At 44.6% G+C, this 18,618-nt stretch overlaps 1 protein-coding gene across 1 annotated transcript in view; it reads left to right on the top strand.

Moving 5' to 3' along the window:
• The first annotated feature begins 861 nt into the window (after nt 1-861).
• LOC112576879 (GTP-binding protein RAD-like) overlaps nt 862-18,618 on the top strand; it is a 50,672-nt gene continuing 32,915 nt past the window's right edge. The window contains exons 1-2 of the mRNA XM_025259698.1: nt 862-1,527; nt 1,836-3,172. Of these exons, the coding sequence (XP_025115483.1) occupies nt 2,107-3,172 (1,066 nt within the window). The 5' untranslated portion in view covers nt 862-1,527; nt 1,836-2,106. The remainder of the gene's footprint in view (nt 1,528-1,835; nt 3,173-18,618) is intronic.

The raw sequence follows: 18,618 nt of genomic DNA, 5'->3' as shown, positions 1-18,618 counted from the left end.
ATCTGAGGGTGCTAGGTGGCGCAGTGGCTAGAACGAGAAGCAAATGTCGTGGGTTCAGATCTCGTCTCCGATTCTCTTGATGCAACATCTGTTCGCGTCGATGGTTTTCTCCTCGTACTTATGTTCCTTGTGTTTGTGTGTGTCTAAAGCGCTTTGAACCCGCCTTCAATGATAGAAAAACGAGCTATACAAACAAATAAATAAAATGATTACTCATTTCGCACGGCAAACACTCACTTCCACGATTACAGACATCATCACGATCGTCAGCCATAACACCTGCTTCAAAGACTGAATGATATCTCTAAGAAACGGGATCCTATTTTATATTTCTTTTTTTCATTTTTCAATGGCATGGTCATTCGCTGCAAACATCGTCTGCTTGCAGCATTTGACGCACCGCAGCAACGAACGTCTGTGTATCAATAACAGATGCTGGCATGCTGGAACCTGTTCACACCGAATGAGATTCACGGTGAGGGATGGAGTTGGTGTGAGTACCGAGACCCAGAAGCATGTTGTAGCCGAGATACAGATGATTGATGAATTACTAAAAGACAATATTGGATTGTTGTTTACTTTAGACAACAAGGATTTGGTCCGCGAGGAAGACAACAGCCGGGAAGACAAGACAGTTGGGGTAGCAAAATGGCGGCGTTTGATATCAGTGTATGTTAGAGGAACTCGTTTAAATGCGTGCGTGTGAGTGTGAGTGTGAGTGTGAGTGTGAGTGTGAGTGTGAGTGTGAGTGTGAGTGTGTGTGCATGCGTGCGCGCGCACGCATGCACACACACTCTCACTCACACGCACACGCACGCACACACGCACACAAAGAACGCCAACAATAAAGGAAAGGGAATCAGCAGCGATAGTTCTGAAGCCATCAGGCGCTCTTGTCCAGCGGGTGATATTCGCGGAGTGGTGGAGCGAAGTCTGGAGGTATAAATCGATGCGTCCTGCTGCTGCTGCTGCTGTGGCTGACTTCAGTGCAGGGCAACCACCGCAGCCTGCGCGCGCGTGAGCCCCCGACCAGCCAAGTTTTGGAGGCGCGTGCCACTCTCGCCCTTCCTCCGCGTTCAAAGGCAGTTTACACGCGCAAGTGCGGGGAGCTTGGGAGGTTGCTTCCTCCTCTCCAGCACTCTGGCTCTACGAAAGTGCAACTTCCTGAAGCATCTTTTACCGAAGCTAAAAATCGCGAAGAATTATTAGGCGATAAGTGTCGCGCGCCCTCTGTGTGGGGGAATGTAAAGATAAAGATACAGTGTTTCGTTCCTCACAAACATATTGGTGAAAAAAAAAGAAAAAAAAATTGTCAGCGCTTCTCTCAGTTTAAAAAATTCTATCAAGACTTTAAAAGTAAGGACGGCGGAGTCCTTGCTATAGAGTGGACTGGACAGTCGACCTTTCTGAGAGGACTCGGTGTTTGTTCCCTGGGTGGACGGACGGAAGAACGAACTCACGAGACACCAGTTGCTGTCATTCGATGCTGACAACCGTGGATCGAGGACACAACGCAGGACTGTAACGGTAAGCTGAGAATAAACACTGTAAAAACCTAAAGATCGAATCTGCCAGCAGTTGAACAAGTGATTCATTCACGGGAGGTGTATATAAATCTGTCTGAACTGATTACTGCATACTTTATCTATATGTAAAGACAGTTATCCAGTCTTAGAAGTCTGTAAAGGTTATTTTTTTATTAAAAAAAATTAAGGTCAGACTGGTCCTTAAAATATTTAAAAGTTCTGTTTCTGAAAGTTTTCGCAGCTTTCCTAAGCTTTATAGTTAGGCGAGTGAATAAAGCCCTCGTCTTTTGCTTCTCGGACCGCACACAGGGACGCAGGATGTGACGTGACGTGGGTAGGACACGTCACACGGGCACGAGGAGACTAAAGTGACGTTCGGAGACAGAACCGGGTTGTTGTTCTCGCCAGCTGCCCTCCATTAGCCGCTGGTCCCTCAGAACATCCCCGGACACAAGCGGCGCCGCGGCGCTTCGTCACGTTGAGGCTGGAGCCCCCACAGCTGTCCCCCGCCCCGCCAGGCTCTCACCCTCGCTACTTCTCTCCTCCCAGGGCCGGAGGCCTCCTCCCGGTCACCATCGTCATGACGCAGGACGACGAAGACGACGGCGACCTGCACCCCGCGGCTCTCTACAGCGGGGGAAGCTCTTCTCACCAACATCACCACCATTACCACAACCACCACCGGCCGTTCTCGAGCCACGCGCGGCAGAGCGAGAACCAGCGACAGGGGAATGGTCTGCAGGTGCGCACCATCATCACGGACAGTAACGGTCACAGCAGCAGGTATGAGAACCCTGTGGACAGCCGCGGTCAGCTGCATCGTAGGGGCAGCTCCGGGTACGGGACGTCCGCCACCTCCGTGGGTGGTGGATGCGGTGGTGGGGCCAGCAGCGGTGGTGGTAGTGGCGGCGGGTACAGCACCGCCGGAAGCTCATCCGGCTCGAGAAGAGATAGCACCAAGATGTCCAGCTCAGCATCATCCGGTGGCGTAGGTAGTGGAGGCAGCCCCATCAACACCGGGGGCAAATCCAGTGGCAAAAATGAGCGACGGCCGAGTAAAGACAGAAGGTTGAGCTCCACGTCTTCCGATCAGAGCAACCAGAGTCTCAAGGCGCACGAGGCGCCTTTGCTGGAGGTGGCGGGACTGTCTTTGAAGCCTGGGTCCGGACCCTCGCTCCACTCTCGAGCTGCTTCCTTTAAGGAACAAAAACCGTCCAATGAACTGCACGTGGACGAAGCAGCTCTGATACAAGCCAGAAGGAACAGTATGCCCACCGTCACCAACAACCTGTTGGCGGTCCCCACTGGCGGGGGCGGAGGCGAGGGAGGAGAGCCGAAAGAAACCAGGCTGCGGAGGGTGCGGTCCTTCAAGACCACCTCCAAGGGCGTGGTGGTCAACAGAGGCGACTCCTTCAAGAAGAAGAGCACCCACAGCTTGATGTCCACCGGAAGCGAGATCAAGGACGGCGACCGGAATAGCCGCGCGCGCAGCAGCAGCAACAACAACAGCGCCCTTGACCTGGGCTCCTCCAGTCCCACGTCACCCTCTTACTTCCGGGTCAACATGATGGGCGCTGCTAGCGTAGGCAAGACGTCCCTCGCGCAGCAGTTTCTGACATCGGAGTACATTGGTCATGATGACAATGGTGAGTAGAAAATCTTCTGAGCTTCGATTTGTCCTTGTTGTAACTAGCTTACGTCATCAAACCGGAAAAAATCTTTTGATTCTCACCTGTTTCCTTAAATATACGGAGAGCTTAGAGTTCCTGGTCAGGCAACGAACCGTGAATGATTCCCGGTGTTTAGGCACAGTCTGCAGAAAGCGTAGTCTAGACTCTAGACCCTCTCTTTCCGCCGACTTTACCCTGATCCAGGTACCATCATGGTTGAATGCCGAGAGAGAAAGAAAAAAATAGTTTTTTCCTGGAACAAAGCACAGAAAAATTCAATCCTCCGACCTTTCTGCTCCAGTCAAGCAAACAAATCTCACTAGCAGCCAAGATGGACCAACATCTCACGCAGAAACAATTACTTGCCAGGCGCATGCGCTGGACTTAGGTAACCCTCGTATCTTCCGGTTGTCCTTAAGACAAATGCCGGGCATTAACTGTACGATTGCAGGCTGCCCTGAGTGCGAAAAGGTTACTCTTCTTCACGCACACGAAAACCAGACAATCAAGACTGGGAGGAAGCTCTTGTGAAAGTGTGAACTGGTGTGAGAGTTGTGAACTGGTGTGAGAGCTGTGAACCGTTGTGATTCTAGCTTCAACCAAGGGCATTAAATATATTATTAGATGGACCGCCAACTCTCGCTCGGCAGAGACGACAGAGACAAAGAATGAGGGTAGCTTTGGAGTGAACTCCGTTATTTCAATGCATTCCTCTCCGGTCATAAGAAATGGGGGAAATATTTAAATTTTAGGAGGCAACACTCTCGATGTATGTGGAGGTTAATTTGAAACTTGTCTGATTCCTTTCTAGTGAATAGATGTCATCAAAGCTTAATTAAAAAAAGAATATCTTAAGTATCAAGACATTTCATGTTTCCGTACAGCACAAGAGAGAAAGCGGAAGTTGTTTATGTCCAGTTCAAACCGTCCACACAGTAAACAACTCGTCAGCTCTACTCTACTGCGCATGCGCAGTCAGTTTATCTGTTGCTATGGTCTCTGGGGTAACCGATCACAGACGGTCCATATTCTCGCCACATGTTTCTGCCTTATCGCAGTCGCAGAGAAAAAGAGAAAAAGCTTCCAGAAAACACGATGACTGCACGAAGCACGTTTCCGACCGTTTTACTGTTGACTTCAAAACTTATGCTTTAGAAATGAGTGAGCTGAGCTCAGTGATTTTAGTAACTGTATAACGGCTATTAAGCATAAAACAAAATTGAGACAGTAAGTCAGAATATACAGTTTGTGAGGTAATGAGTGAGGGTGAGTTGGTGAGCGAGGTTCTGTATGAGACGTCACTCTCTTACCCTTTGACCTTAGCGTTAGTAGATGTGTGTGGGTGGGATACATGTGTGTGTGTGTGTGTGGGATACATGTGTGTGTGTGTGTGGGATACATGTGTGTGTGTGGGGGATACATGTCTCTGTGTGTGTGAGAGTCTATCATCGCGGACCGAGGCTGAAGGGATCGGGGTGGAGGGGTGGATCATGCAGTAATTAGCGCCGCCTGTCATTAGCTCCGTGTCTCACACCGTCACACTCCGTCTGTTGTTGCTGTTTACTTTTTGTGCCCACACCATCCTCCCTCCTCCAGCTTTGTTTTCTCGCGGCTACACAACGTCTACACGAAAGCAAGTGGAACAAGAGAGAAGACAGACCTCCCTGCCTCCACACCAGGGCCGAGGGCAGACATCTTTTATCCTTTCCTCCCGCCCCAACCATCCAATACACTTTAGATAGAAATATATCATGGGTGTAGTTAGCATGGGTGGGGTGAGGGTAGAAGTAAGTAATATTGAAGTATAGGTAGCTGGAGTGTTGGTAACAACATACAGTGGGTATAACACTGACAGCATGTAACGGGTGGACTGTCGGTTGTAACAGTTTTTTTCAATGACTCATCCATCTTCAGAGCGATGTGGACGAAGCCAGCTCGTGGCCAGTGTTGTAGAAAAAAGTGCAAATCAGACGATGACAGGCTGATTGTAGTGAGATCACTAACTCAGGACCGCTGCCATGTTTTTCTCTGGGGTGTCTGGTGTATGATTTGGCAGCTGTGGAAACCAAGCTTTTACACTCCTGTCGTGTCCTCACTCATGCTGCTTGCCTCCTCCATGCTGGAGGGAAGACGGGAGGAGAAGGAGGGGAGAGATGGGGAGGGAATGGTGGGAGCTCGACTGCAGGCATCTCCCAGACGACAGATTAGTTTATTTCGTCTGGTGACAACTCGTCCTCGACATTAGTATTCCGTCTTCTTATCTCATCAGTCTGTGCTCTGGAGGAGGACTATTCTTGTCGGTTTAATAAATGGCTACAAACATCTCTGGAAATGTCTAATTATGTTTCCAGGTCATTGTTCTCCATTTTTACATTCCTTTGTCAGCTCTCAGCCTCACAAGAGTTCTTCAAATGATTTCAATTTTATTTTTGTAATGTTTGATCGTCTTAATGCATCTGAATTTATTTTAAAAAATTAGAGCCAACTGTCTCGTCCATTGGTATGAAAAATTATTTTTATATTACGATGAAAGGTGAAAGCTGTTTGGCAGATGTTGATTGTTTTGATGATGATTTGAAGCAGAGGCTAGTAAATAAGCAACCATTAAAAAAACTGGCATTTAGTCCACATTTTTTTGAGGCAGGCTGCTGTAGAATATCTAACATGAAATAAAATGTTCTTATATTTTTTTGTAGCGAATATAAGTAAAACAGAGACATATCACGAGTCTCTTGGTTTATTGCTTTTGTGAATATTTTCTTATCAAATGCAAAATTGTCAACATTATCTCCGCCTCATGTGTGAAGGCAATGGAGGGAAACTATTGTGAGTGGAAGTGGAGAAAGTTTTATATGTGGCTCACAGGATTTCAATGGTCAGACAGAAAAGAGAAGGTTTTTCACAAGTGAGATAAACACATTAGCGACTGCCGGCTGAAAGCTTTTCTTATCTCTTACCGGAAAAAAACGTTTTTAGCTTTTATTTTCTTGTGTATCTCAATTCTATATTTAGAAGTACATCGCAATAAAATCAAACCAACGAAAAATATGATTCGCAATCTCATATCAAAATGAAACCATAATTATAATAATTATTTTTTATCTTCACGAGAAGTAAACCACGGAGGAGGTCCGGTGGAAATAACTGTTGCTCACAGTGCACCAAGTAGAGTCTGTGGCCAAATAAATAAACTAATCAAAGACAGGAGTCCACGGGTATAAGGGTCAAGGGTCAGGTGGTGACCTCATCTCAGGTGGGTGGCATGCACGTGGTGTTGCTACCCGGTCTGGTCAGATGCCAAGCAGCTAGGTGGGGGGCTAACCCTGACTTGTTGATACAGAACTGAGGGTGAACTCAGACATCTCCCCCCTGGGTGCACTCCACACCCTGCACGAGCGACCCTCGGGGCAAACTTGCCTTTTGTTTACTATGGTCTACACAGTTGGTTTCCAGGGGCAACCCTTTCCCTCGGCTGATTTCATTGCGCAGTAGATGTTCCTGTTTACTGGCGGCTTCCCTCCGAAGTCCGCTAATTATTCTGTGGGATCACGACTGCTTCACAACATGTCAGCGGCTTTCTCTCCCTCTTTCTCTCTTCTTGCATCTCCTCAAACTTTTTCTCACCGATCTGATCCTTGCTTCCGGGGTCCAGGGGTCATTAGCTACCTGCACACCTCGAAGTCCGAGTAGCTAATGAGGTGAGTGATTAGCAGCAAGAGTTACATGTCCTGGAGATTTTTGTATACTTGTCTCGCACAAACGACTTTCTTTGTTCCATTGCCAACATTGTCATGTTTATGTGGATGGCAGTTGTGAGACGTGTTCACACACACAAACACACATACACACACACATTATATGCTCAAGTGAGTATCCATGGTGCTGAAAATGAGCATGCAAGAAAACATACACATACTCACCCTTCCCTCCCTCTCACCCCCACACAGGTAAACAAACAAAATCTCAAAGGTACTCTCCTTTGGGAAGATTTATCGGTCATCTCACCGGTCAGAGGTCAGATGTCAAACAAGGTAACAACCACACACACGCACGCACGCACTCACGCTACGGGTCACATCCAGGGTCAGGGTGAAGAAAGGTGGATGACACCCGTGCATCATCTGCAAAAGTCGGAGGAGAGCTAAATCCGAACACCTCCAAGCTTCTCTTGCCGGAGGTTGGGGTCAGGGGTTGGGGGTCGGGGGTAGAAGCAAAGCAAATCGAGAGATGTGGGTAAGAAGTGGCGGAGGGTTGTAGCGGTGGGGAGGAGGAGGACAGATGTTTTTCTCGGCTTTTCCCCCGCCGCCTGAATATAGCAACGGCGGCAACTGGAATTTTGATAATTGGACTGGATACCCCGCTTGGCTGCACCCCACCCCAGACACCCGCACTTGTAGCCAGGGACTGCCCGGGGTCAGCGGCTAGGAGGCTGCTGGAGGGTGCAGGGAGGCAGCTGCCTCGGCAAGTCTGCGTCAGACCGTAAAGTATTCTCCTCCCTCCGATAAACGGACTATTTCTGTGACCGTTAGATTAGTCGCTGGTTTCGCCTTTCAGCCTCTCCCGGTGCACCTCGGGTACTGCCGAGTGTGACTGGAGATGTCAGATTGAGAGTATGAGAAAGTCTTGTATAAAATAAGAGAGTGTGAGCAATCAAGAGACTAGAGATTAGAGAAAGAGGAGAAGAAAGAGAGGAAGAGGAAAAGAAAGAGACGGAGGGAAGAATCTGATGGGCGTTGATTTATCCATCAGAGTTTTTATTTCAAGAAAGGTTCCGAGCTGCTAAGTCTTTGTTATCACACTAATTAATCAGAAGGGATGACTTGGGCTGAGAGGAATCGGTGCCAAAGCTAACAGCAAGAACCATCTACCCGGGCATCGGTTATATTATGGATGCTGGAACCGTCGTCTGATCTCAGGAAGAGAAAGGAAGCATGAAAGCCCTGGTGGAGAAAGTGGATTAAAAAAACAAGTTTGAACACGAGTTGTTTACACAGAGCAACGAGCTATGTGATTACAAAAAATGCTTTACTAAAATTTAAGAAACACGGGGAACGAATGTCAGATGACTAAGCAGCATCACGTGATCAGATTTGTCACAAGAATGGTGGAAGTTTCTTGACAATTCTCTGTGAAATAGTCAGGTCCGACAGGGTGTGGAGGAATAAAGAGAAGGGTTTATAAATTATTGTCACTAAAGAATAAAAGCTCAGAGTCAGCCGAGTGCATGTAGACAGACAAATGTTGTCGTTTGAAGTCAAAGCGAGTCTCACTTCCTGTCTTATTCCTGGGAGATAATTACAGGAAGCCGTGTAACTCGTCAGGTGTGTTTGTTGTTTCACACAATAACAGACTAGAGAGCTACATGGCGTACAGACGGATGTGTCTGGCTGTCTGTTTGGCTGGCTGGTTGGCTGGCTGGCTCCATGATATGTTTTCAAGTGCAGGCTGCGCTGCCTCCGTCCAGGTGCGCTGCTCGTTCGTTGCTGCACGCAAACCCAGTCACCTGCACGCCTGCGGGCTTCTCTGCATCTGCTTCCAGCATGATCCGTGTTTCTATTTTCTTTTCAACAAATGACAGAGAGAGAGAAAAAAAAAAGGGGGGAAGAGAGATAGACAAAAAGACCGACTATTTCATTGGCTAGATCATCGGCCAAAATCAGACGAGTGATGATAACAACTTTGTACAGTGCTGATCTGTGATATTTTAAAAAAATTCGCAAAAAAAGTGTATAACATTGTTAATATGGAAGACACAATGTCCAATCAGAGCACATCATTATGAGTACTAAAAGACTACATGAGAAAAAAACCATCTGTCACCTGGGATGATCCAGAGACTCATTGCCGGAAGTGGACTACCCGTGTAGTTTACTGTTCCATAGCGAATACAAAGAAAGAAAGACTTAGAGAAGTGTAGAGGAAGACACGTAGCTCCAACTGCTTGTTGGCCAGTCAGCGGATGTTGGTGATGGACAAGCCTTCTGACAGTTCGGTACCAATGCGAACCCTTCACCCGCCAAACGCACCAGTTGACCAGACTCTGGCATCTGACAAACAAACAAACAAACAAACAAACAAACAAACAAACAAACAAACAAACAAACAAACAAGCAAACAGCCTCCTACTACCTACTGAAGCCACCACTCAATGCTCATTTTCTTTATGTTCATTGCAGTGATTGTTCGAAGGATGGTGCAATGTTCCTGGTTTCTCGCTTTCAATGTTGTGGCAACGGCAACATACACAGTGCAGGGAGAAGCCACTTCTTTGTTACAACTTCCGTCACACGATTTAATACAGCCAATGAACAAGAATAAAGGAATTGAAAAAGGGAAGAGAAGGGAATTGTATTCTGTGGCTAGGAACTGTACATCCGCTTGAGCTGCGGAAGCTTGAAAATAACAGGTTGTTTAGCTACGATGGAAGGACAGAAGGCAAAAAACAAAAAACAAAAACAAAAACAAAACAAAAAAAAACAAAAACAAAACAAAAAAACCCAAACAAACCGAAAATGACTTTCTGATTTTGTTTGTATTAAAACAAATTTTTTTGTGAACCGATCCTGATCTATGGCTCTCTACTTTCCACACAGAAATAATTTTTTCCCTTTACAAGAAAATTCGCACTTATTGAGATCCGTGTCCGGTGTTTGCTGGGAAGGCAATCTCTTCAACAGATTTCTAAAATATAACAACTACAATACTCTCACACACCTTCACATTTTATACGATGACTCGGCTTTCAACAGAATTCATCCTCTCTGCTATTTCCGTAATCAAGGTAAAGATACTAAGAGACTAATGTTGCAAATAAAGTATTTCACACACGAACAAACACACATACACACTCGCACATACACTTTGAGAACTTGTGTACTAAAGACAATCAAAACTGTAAGGAAAGGCTGACAACTCAGTCTGTAGCATGGACACCAGCCAACAACGCACTTAGCAAACACGAGATGGCAGTTAACTCAGTTCCCTGGCAATTTCTTGGCGAAATAGGGAACAATATTTTGGTCTCCACAGCTTATCTCCACAAACATATTTAGTGGCAAAAACTCAGCAGAAGGCAGTTGTTAATTGTAACATCCTTCTCCAGCAAGCGACAAACTAATTTGCATGACTGGCTGCGGCCCTCCACAAACTTTGTTTACCTGTTGCAGCACGTGGAGGGTGTGAGTCCTCCTCCTTCTACCGGTGAAACTATTTACTGTCCGCCTACTCTCTTGCAACTTTGGGCAGAAAAGTTAGTAAATCTTTCTAAATTCTTGTCGAAGCAATTAACTCAGTTTTTTTATGACGTGTCATGCGTTTCCGTTTTCCTTTCTGTTTTTTTTTTAACATTCAAAAGTTGTGTTTAAACTGAAAGGCACCATAGAGGGTCCAAAAGAAAATTCTTGAATTTTCTCAGATAAATATTAGGCTAAACATTTAATCTGTTGACATGTTGTGTGACCATAGATGCACAGATGTCAGTGTAAAGATCCTAATGACTAATGTGAACAGTGAGTGGCTCATCGTGTCAAAATGAGCAGAGGGATTATTTTCAAACCTAGCCAGTCTGAAAAGTGATCTTCAAGAGTGTTATTAACTACAAGGGAATAGAATCTACCTGACCGTATATTAAGACCAACAACCCATATAAATATCACGACAAAGATGTGTAATAATCATTTTTAAAAGATTCTGAATAATTAACCTCAAAATTCATGAAATTCCTATTCAAATTAGATTCTAGTCTTTTTTCCACAAATCATTCAAAAGACACAAGAACTCCATTATGTAAATTGTTTTGACTGAAGTACCCTCTGGCTACATGCGCATATTCCCATCAAGATTTCATCACAAACATCCTGATATAAAATTACATCTCACCCCGAGCTGACCTCCCCACGCCTGCGCCGAGACTCGCTTATGATCGCCTTTCATCGTCGATGCTCGCTTCTCGCCAGGAGAGATAAAAGCACATTTTTAATGCACCTTGTAGCAGGAAGGGTTTCCCCAGCAAATGAGGCATACGACCTCCACACGAGCCACGGTTATTATTCCTCACATCTCGCTCCATGCTGCCAACCATCAGTGCCTTCCCCTGTTAAGGTGGCAGGAGAGGACAGGTACAGCAGGTACGATGGAGCGATGGAGCGATGAAGGTGTGAAAGTGCCCACAGGTAACTGACAGGTATCTTTTCTTCATCACCGCTCCCCTCCTCAACTGGGGGGAGAATCTCGGCCCCAGGGTGGGGCGTCAGGTGACGCTGATGCAGGCAATGAGCGGTGATTACCTGCACGCACTTTGACCTCTGTCCGCGGAGAGAAGAGGCGCAGCTACCGAGGTGCACTGCCGAGGAGTGTGGTGCCGTGCGGTGCAAAATTCTTAAAACGAAATTCGTTTTATTATCTGTCGACCACCACAGCACGTGGAAACATGCACTCGCCCCACCCGCTAGAAATCTTTTCTTGCCAATCACACTTATGTTTACAAGTTCTTTTGGCTGGTTGCCCTCGGATGCAACAAAACTTATGTAATAGAGGGGCGTGAGCACTTTAGACTCATTCCACATTGGCAAATTATCTCTCGCGAAGGAAGAACAACAAAAATCAAAGACTCAAGCTGTGTAAAAAACAAGAAATATTGAGTGCAAACAAAGCAAAAATCCAGTAATTGAAGGTAAAATACCAACTGCAATCTTGAACACGATAAAGCACTCTTTCTGTTCATCCTGGGGATAAAACATCAAACTTTTACAAAAGAAATAATAATCCCAAACTAACCAGAAGGATAGAATATTCAATGTGCACCCGGTGTTATCTAAGATGGTTATCTATTCCACTGGTCCACCAGAAACTGGAAACGATTTTTATCATCCCACTATAAATAGAACAGAAAGCACGGTCTGGCGCTCAACAGGTGCTCAACAACCTTCATATTTCTTGTATTCAAGGTGAGAGAAAAAAACCTACAAGAAAAGAAATTTCTCCACAAAAATTTGTCCTGTTGTATCAGTAGGTTTCCTTTTTTTATCTGGAAGCATTGGTCCTGCTGTCCTGCCCGCCATCAATAATCAGTCTTAATTAATGAATGTCCCTTGGTCAGTTTCGAATTATCAAATTATTCAAAGATTTTGCTTTGTTATCTCACTGGGACAATATTTAGTATTTTCTCCTGGTGCTGGGTTCACTGTCTCGATGGCTGGATGTGGACGCCAAACATTCAGCGAAACTTTATTTTATCATCTTCTTAGGTTATACTTATAACAAAGTAACACTTTTGCTATAAGTTTGTCTTGAAAGTACTTAGTGGTACTTGATGACACTTGTGTTTTGAGCTTTATTTACTTAGTTCATAAATATTTCTACAAATAGTTTGTGAAATGCATCCAGAATGAACTTGGTGACATCGTTCGCTCATCCCACGATTCCTGACAGAAAATGTTTTCCAGATTAAGATCGCGATAAATCAACATTTGCTAGAGACGATATTTCACAGATACAGAGCTCATCTTTCTGATTTACATACATATTTACATAGTTGAGCAAAGGGAAACAGAGGAAAGACAAAATACCCGAGTGCACAATAAAGTACAAGTACAGTTAGTTTCATCTGTACACTGATACAAACTATGTGTACACAACACAATCACTCATTTCTTGTTTTTAGAATCCACAGAAGGATTAAAACTCACTTATATATTTACAGCATCAATAAGATTTAGTTCTGTGTCCATACTTACACTCAATACTTTACAACAGAACTGCGTGCATTCAAGACAAAACTTTGTTGTAAATGTAGGAGCTGGCAGGAGAGCGTTTGCTCCTACTCTGATGCTGAGCTTCAGGAGCTGTAAATATTTCACCGCCTCACAGCAGAAGCCACTTAATTATAAAAATCTTCACATTTCTTGTTTTTCCCTTGTCTGAAAAACAGACACGGAATTCCGGGGGATGAAAAAAAGGACAGGGTATGAGGAGTGGAAGCATTCAGAGATAAAGACATTTGAAGACATTATGTTAAATGTGTGTGAGTATGTCTGTGTGTGTATACTGAGTGTGTCTGTGTGTGAGTGTGTGTCAGAGAGAGAGATAGGGTGGTGGAGGAGGCACAGAGCTATCTTCGTTGCCAAGCCATGATTTATGTGGATGCTGCTCCCTATTCAGAAACGCAAATAACACGATGAGACGATCAGTCTCGTGGAGTATCGCGGGACTGTGAACAACAAAAAAAAAAAAATCCCGCCTCTAGTGTCTGATCCAAACTATGAAAATGCATCGACTGTGTTCAGTGTTCAGCCCCACATGGGAGATGAGAATAATGTTCAAAGCGCCGATACCAGACCTAAAGACATCTGTCATCAGAGCCTGCCCTCGGTGTGCCTGCAGTATCATTATTATTATTATTATTATTATTATTATTATTATTATTATTATTATTATTATTATTATTATTATTATTATTATTATTATTATTACTACAGCTGCATGGCGGACAGGTTGCAGTGTCAAGGGTTCCGACAGCTGGAAGGGTGCCGACAGATTTTTGCAGGTCCCGATGCGAACACTCACGCATGCAAAAGTTATTTCATGTCTCGCATCATTTCTCAGGCCTGCAGATTGCATCCGATGCATAAACCGAGAGTAAAAAAAAAGGTTTTTTTGACTACACGTGACCCTCTTTTCGTGAATAAAACATGAGCCGATTCTTGTCTCCCGCACCCGAGTAATAAAATGCAAACTCCTTATGACGTCACATCCGGTGCCTGCCTGCCCTCGGCTGAAACTGGAAGATGGCATAAAGTCCTGGAATTAGTCACTCTTGTCTCTCTTTCCTCATCAGCATGCAAGCTCAGGGTTCATCGATCGTCGCCGGTGAGTAGAGGACTTCGTCGATCTGTTGCCTGTGGACGGATGAATACATTTGCAAGGAAATGATGTTCATTGTCTAATTGTTTGCCGGACCCTCCCTCCTTCTCCTCCTCTTCACCCTCCTCCATTTTTGTTCCCACGACCACATCATCACGATTAGTATGAAATCCGGAAATGTTATCAGGTAATTTAATTAAATTGTTTTAATGAGACATGATTTGACCATTACCTCTCTTGAGGATGTATCACAGGAAATGTTTCTTCTGAAACATCGAGATAATGTTGGTCTCGTGATCAAAGTTTTGTTCCTCCTTTCTTTCAAGCTTACCTGTCCTTTCTCATGTTTGTTGGTTCCTTTCTTCCGTCCATGGATAGTCTGCCAAGTGTTGCTTGTTGAAGATTTCTAGATGAAAGAACATGTTCTCAGTTGTTTATTGAATATATGTCAACACATCGCTGACTGTTGATGGATCTGAAGATGTCTGTTTGATGTTGTTACTTTGCTGACATTATTATTTCCTGTCTGATGAGTGGATGAGTATTTAGTTTGTTATTTTGAGTGGACGAGTGACTGAGGTTTTATTGGCTTTTATTATCGGCGATCGCTGGTGTTGTACGAGGATCAAGGACCAGTCAAGTGTTGTTATTGTCATTGACAACCCAGATGCTCATGAAAAGTGAACAAATGTGATTACAGGAGACTACAGGAGTCCTTACATTTATGAATGCTTTACACTGAGTTCGATGCTAACATTAGTGGTGATTAACTAGGTTAATGAGATGCTGCTAAAAAAACTTTTAAACATCCTATGAACCATCTAAGGTGAGGCTTAGGAGCCTCGCATGTTATTTATTTTTGATAAAACCTGTCGTCTTGGGCAAACAGAGAGAAAAGCATGGTGGGTGTTCATTATTACCTTTTCAGCAATCAGCTTGGGCGGTTATCGGTTTGACCCAGTGCCCTTCTCCTCAAACGCTTCCGAAAATACCGACCTGGTGTGATGCAAGTGTCAACACTGGGGTCGTTATCATCGCTGATAATAACCTGAGGTTGACACGTGGGAGCTGGTGTTATCAACTGACCGATCACACTGGCCGCTGGTCTCAGGGAGCAAAAACTGGGCTGACCGGTGCAATGTCTGGGAAAAACGGACCTCGACTCATCCCACTCCAACATACTGGCAACACACACACCCACACATACACATGCATACACACACACAAAACATACAAAATGTAAGAAAATGTTCAGAAAAGTTTTTAAGCTAAAAAATGAGACTAGGAAACAATCCTGTGAATATTCAATAATGTTTTTTCTTTGTACACTAGTCCCGGAAGCCATCAACAAAACCTCAAAAGTCTTCTCCTTTTTATTTTATAGTAACAAAAGCAAGGCAATGAGTACACGATCGTCAATATGATGAAGCTGACCCCCTGTCTTCTCAATGTTCGATCATTTTGGAAAGTAGGAATTCTGTCCTGCGCACTCATCAACAGCACGTGGGTTTCCACTGCGCGTGCAATTTGGAGATTGTTTATTTTGTGTGCAGCTTGTGTCCACACAGATGCTGTGAGTGGTCAGCCATGAGCCACACAGGACCTCACACGATGCTTCATGTCCAGAGAGTTAAACAGATGAAGGAAATGGTCTTCATTTCATTTCTCGAAATTCGCGTTTTTCTATGAAGTGTGATGTTTGTCAGCATTCGGGAAAGTTTGTGTCTGTCACCGAGTCCCAAGTCAAGGGAGATGATCATAAACTCCCTAGATAATTCCTATTATCTTCCCTTGATTGCGACTTCATCTCCCGCACGAATGTTTTGACGATGATTGCAGTTATCATTCTCATTATCAATGACTTGATGAAGCTCCCTCCTGTCGCCACCCGACCTCTAACCAAGTCCAGCCTTGACCCTGATAACCTCAAAACTTTGTTTCATTATTCTTTTCCTGTCCCAAGTCCTTGAAAAGGTTTAGCTGGTCCAGCCCCTGAAACCCTAATTATCGAAGATACAGCTCTAACTCGGGGTTGGTTTACCTCCGCTGTGTATGTACATCCCTAGCAAGTTCTTTGTAGTCATAGCAACCAACCATACGCAAGACGGGGGGACCGTTACATCATTAACACACCTCCAAGGTCCTCACCTGTGTCCAATTACAGGCCCCTGGATCTCTTTCAAACCCCGGGGAGACGATACCCTGCTTCCTAACTAATTGTACTCTAATCCCCCAAACACTTTCCAAGCCTGGCAGCCATCTTGCTGTTGATGACTACTCGTGTGTGCTCAGCACAAAAATAAACACCACAGACAAAGAGGCTATTAACAGGATTTGTTGTTTATTATTTCGCGTAAGCAGCAACAAACAAACAACAAACAAAAACACCCGGTTCAAGAAGAAGAAAAAAAAAAGGAGGGATAGGAGGAGTATTAGCCTCTCCGGCTTCTTGGAGAGAAAGGCAAAGAAAGACTTGATTGCCGAACTTGGACTTGATTGATGGATTGATTTATGGATTGGAGGCGTGTGGAGGCGCTGACACGATCACGAAGGCTGTTGAGAACCTGATAGGCGATGTCAGATGTTACTCTAGTTGCCAGGGCGCCTTCCTCCCTCTCTAGCCTCGTTGTCTCTACTGTCTCCACGTGCTGTTGCCTCACGCGAGGACCGCCGACCGTCTGGAGCCATCGCCACGGAAGTGCTTCAGCGCCTGGCAACAGCATCCCGAGACTGCGTTTGTCTGCGTGTGTGTTTGTGTTTGTGTGATATGCGTGTGTCTGATATGTGTGTGTGTGTGCTGTTTCTTTCGGCGCAATTAAAATATACCTCAATTCCTCAAAGGCGGATTTTCAGAAAGTATACCCCAAGCTTTCGACACTAGCCTGTAATGAAGTCAAACTACAAACCTTCTCTTCCATTTCATGGTTGGCTTGCCAGAAGCATATTCGTTTCTTTTAGTTACTTAAAAAGTGTATGCAAAGTTTTACAAGAGGAGCGGCCTAACAAGCATTTTAGCCTCAAGGAAACACTGGAAAATTCTAACCCTTCCAGTCCCAGGTCAAGCTGTTTTGGGTTTCTTCTCATGGTAAGTCTTAGTAGAATGTTTCCACCTCCAGGGTAAGATGGTTAAGTGGGTGAGGGAGAGGAGGGGAGAAAATAGCTCCAAACAAGCTTTTAAGAAGGCAATTAATACTGTTGAATTATTCAACAATTGTTGTACCTTTTAGAAGGTTGTGTCGGTTGCATGGACTATTCCAGAATAAAGTCTGATAGAATATGCAGCTCTTAGTTTGGTGATAAATAACTAATGGAGAGGGTGTAGGAAACAGAGTAGGGGACACACACACACACCTCTCTCAAAAGCGCTCAACACGTTTTCTGAACTCTGAATCATCGAAATTGTGAATAACATCAGCAACAACCATACAGACCATACAGACACTCTTCTCTCCTGCACAGGGACACTACCAATGCATAACTACAGTGTCAACAAAATTTTACAATCATCGACATTAAACATAAATTTGGATACAAGTTACTTTCACTTTCCGAAATGATATCTTGGCGACAGATGTACAATGATTCTCCATGTAAATTTCTTATAAACTTTATAAACCAGATGCTGGATGCTGAATCACACTATCCTGTATTTGATGTTGGCGGAGTTGTACATTAAGGGTCACACACCGGAGTGATATTAAAAAGTAAGTAATTAGACATAAACAAAGTCTTTGATTGCGCCAGTGTTGATATTCAGGGGAAGTGTGACAATCAAATAAACTTCTTGCCTTCACAACCCAGGAAACCCGTCTGAACACACCCGTCCACGTGGGAAAAACAGGAAATGAAGTGATTCACTTTATCTCTGCATCTCAGCCGAGGGGTCAGGGTGAATTCTTGCAGGCCTGTCTAACACAAGCAGACACAATCTCTGCAGGAAGGCAGAATTTTAACCTTTTTCTGGCGATAAATTCAGCACCTTCCAGTCAAATCACAAGTAACAACACTCGACTGAGTAATCCACTCGCTTCTTTATGCGAACAAAAAGCTGCGGAGAAGGTTCGCGACTGATTGAATCAAGTGCCAAGAATAGTCTCTTTCTACTGCTTCACCCTCCCCTCCTGTCTTTAGAGGTTTCATTGTCTTTCACTGCATGGTTATCTTTGTTCTTGCTGCCAACCTCACTTGGATTGTCAGTTATCAGGCGTTCATTGGCCGTCTGCCACTTCTGTTTGTTGCTGAAGATGTTCTTTGTTCCATTATTTTTGGTCACAAAGGATAACACGTGCTCACCCTCATAAAGATGCTGGTCAGTGTTCTCTTTACTGTCAGTTGTCTGTTTTTATTTTCTTTCCATCTTTCCTTTTTGACCCTATGGTTCTGGTGTCCTGAATATTTTAAAAATCTTTCGTTTCAATGACCTGAAGATTGTGGACATCAGGAAAAGAGAGGGTGGCGGTGTAGAGGAGAGGATGAATGCAGGTTGAGGCATCAGATTCCGTCCTCTGAACCCACACAAAAACCCTCGTAGTATTTCGACTACTAAGTGTGGTTGCACAAAA

Source organism: Pomacea canaliculata, linkage group LG12, assembly GCF_003073045.1.
Source record: "Pomacea canaliculata isolate SZHN2017 linkage group LG12, ASM307304v1, whole genome shotgun sequence".
Taxonomy (NCBI): Eukaryota; Metazoa; Mollusca; class Gastropoda; order Architaenioglossa; family Ampullariidae; genus Pomacea; species Pomacea canaliculata.
This window is presented reverse-complemented; position numbering and strand designations above follow the sequence as displayed.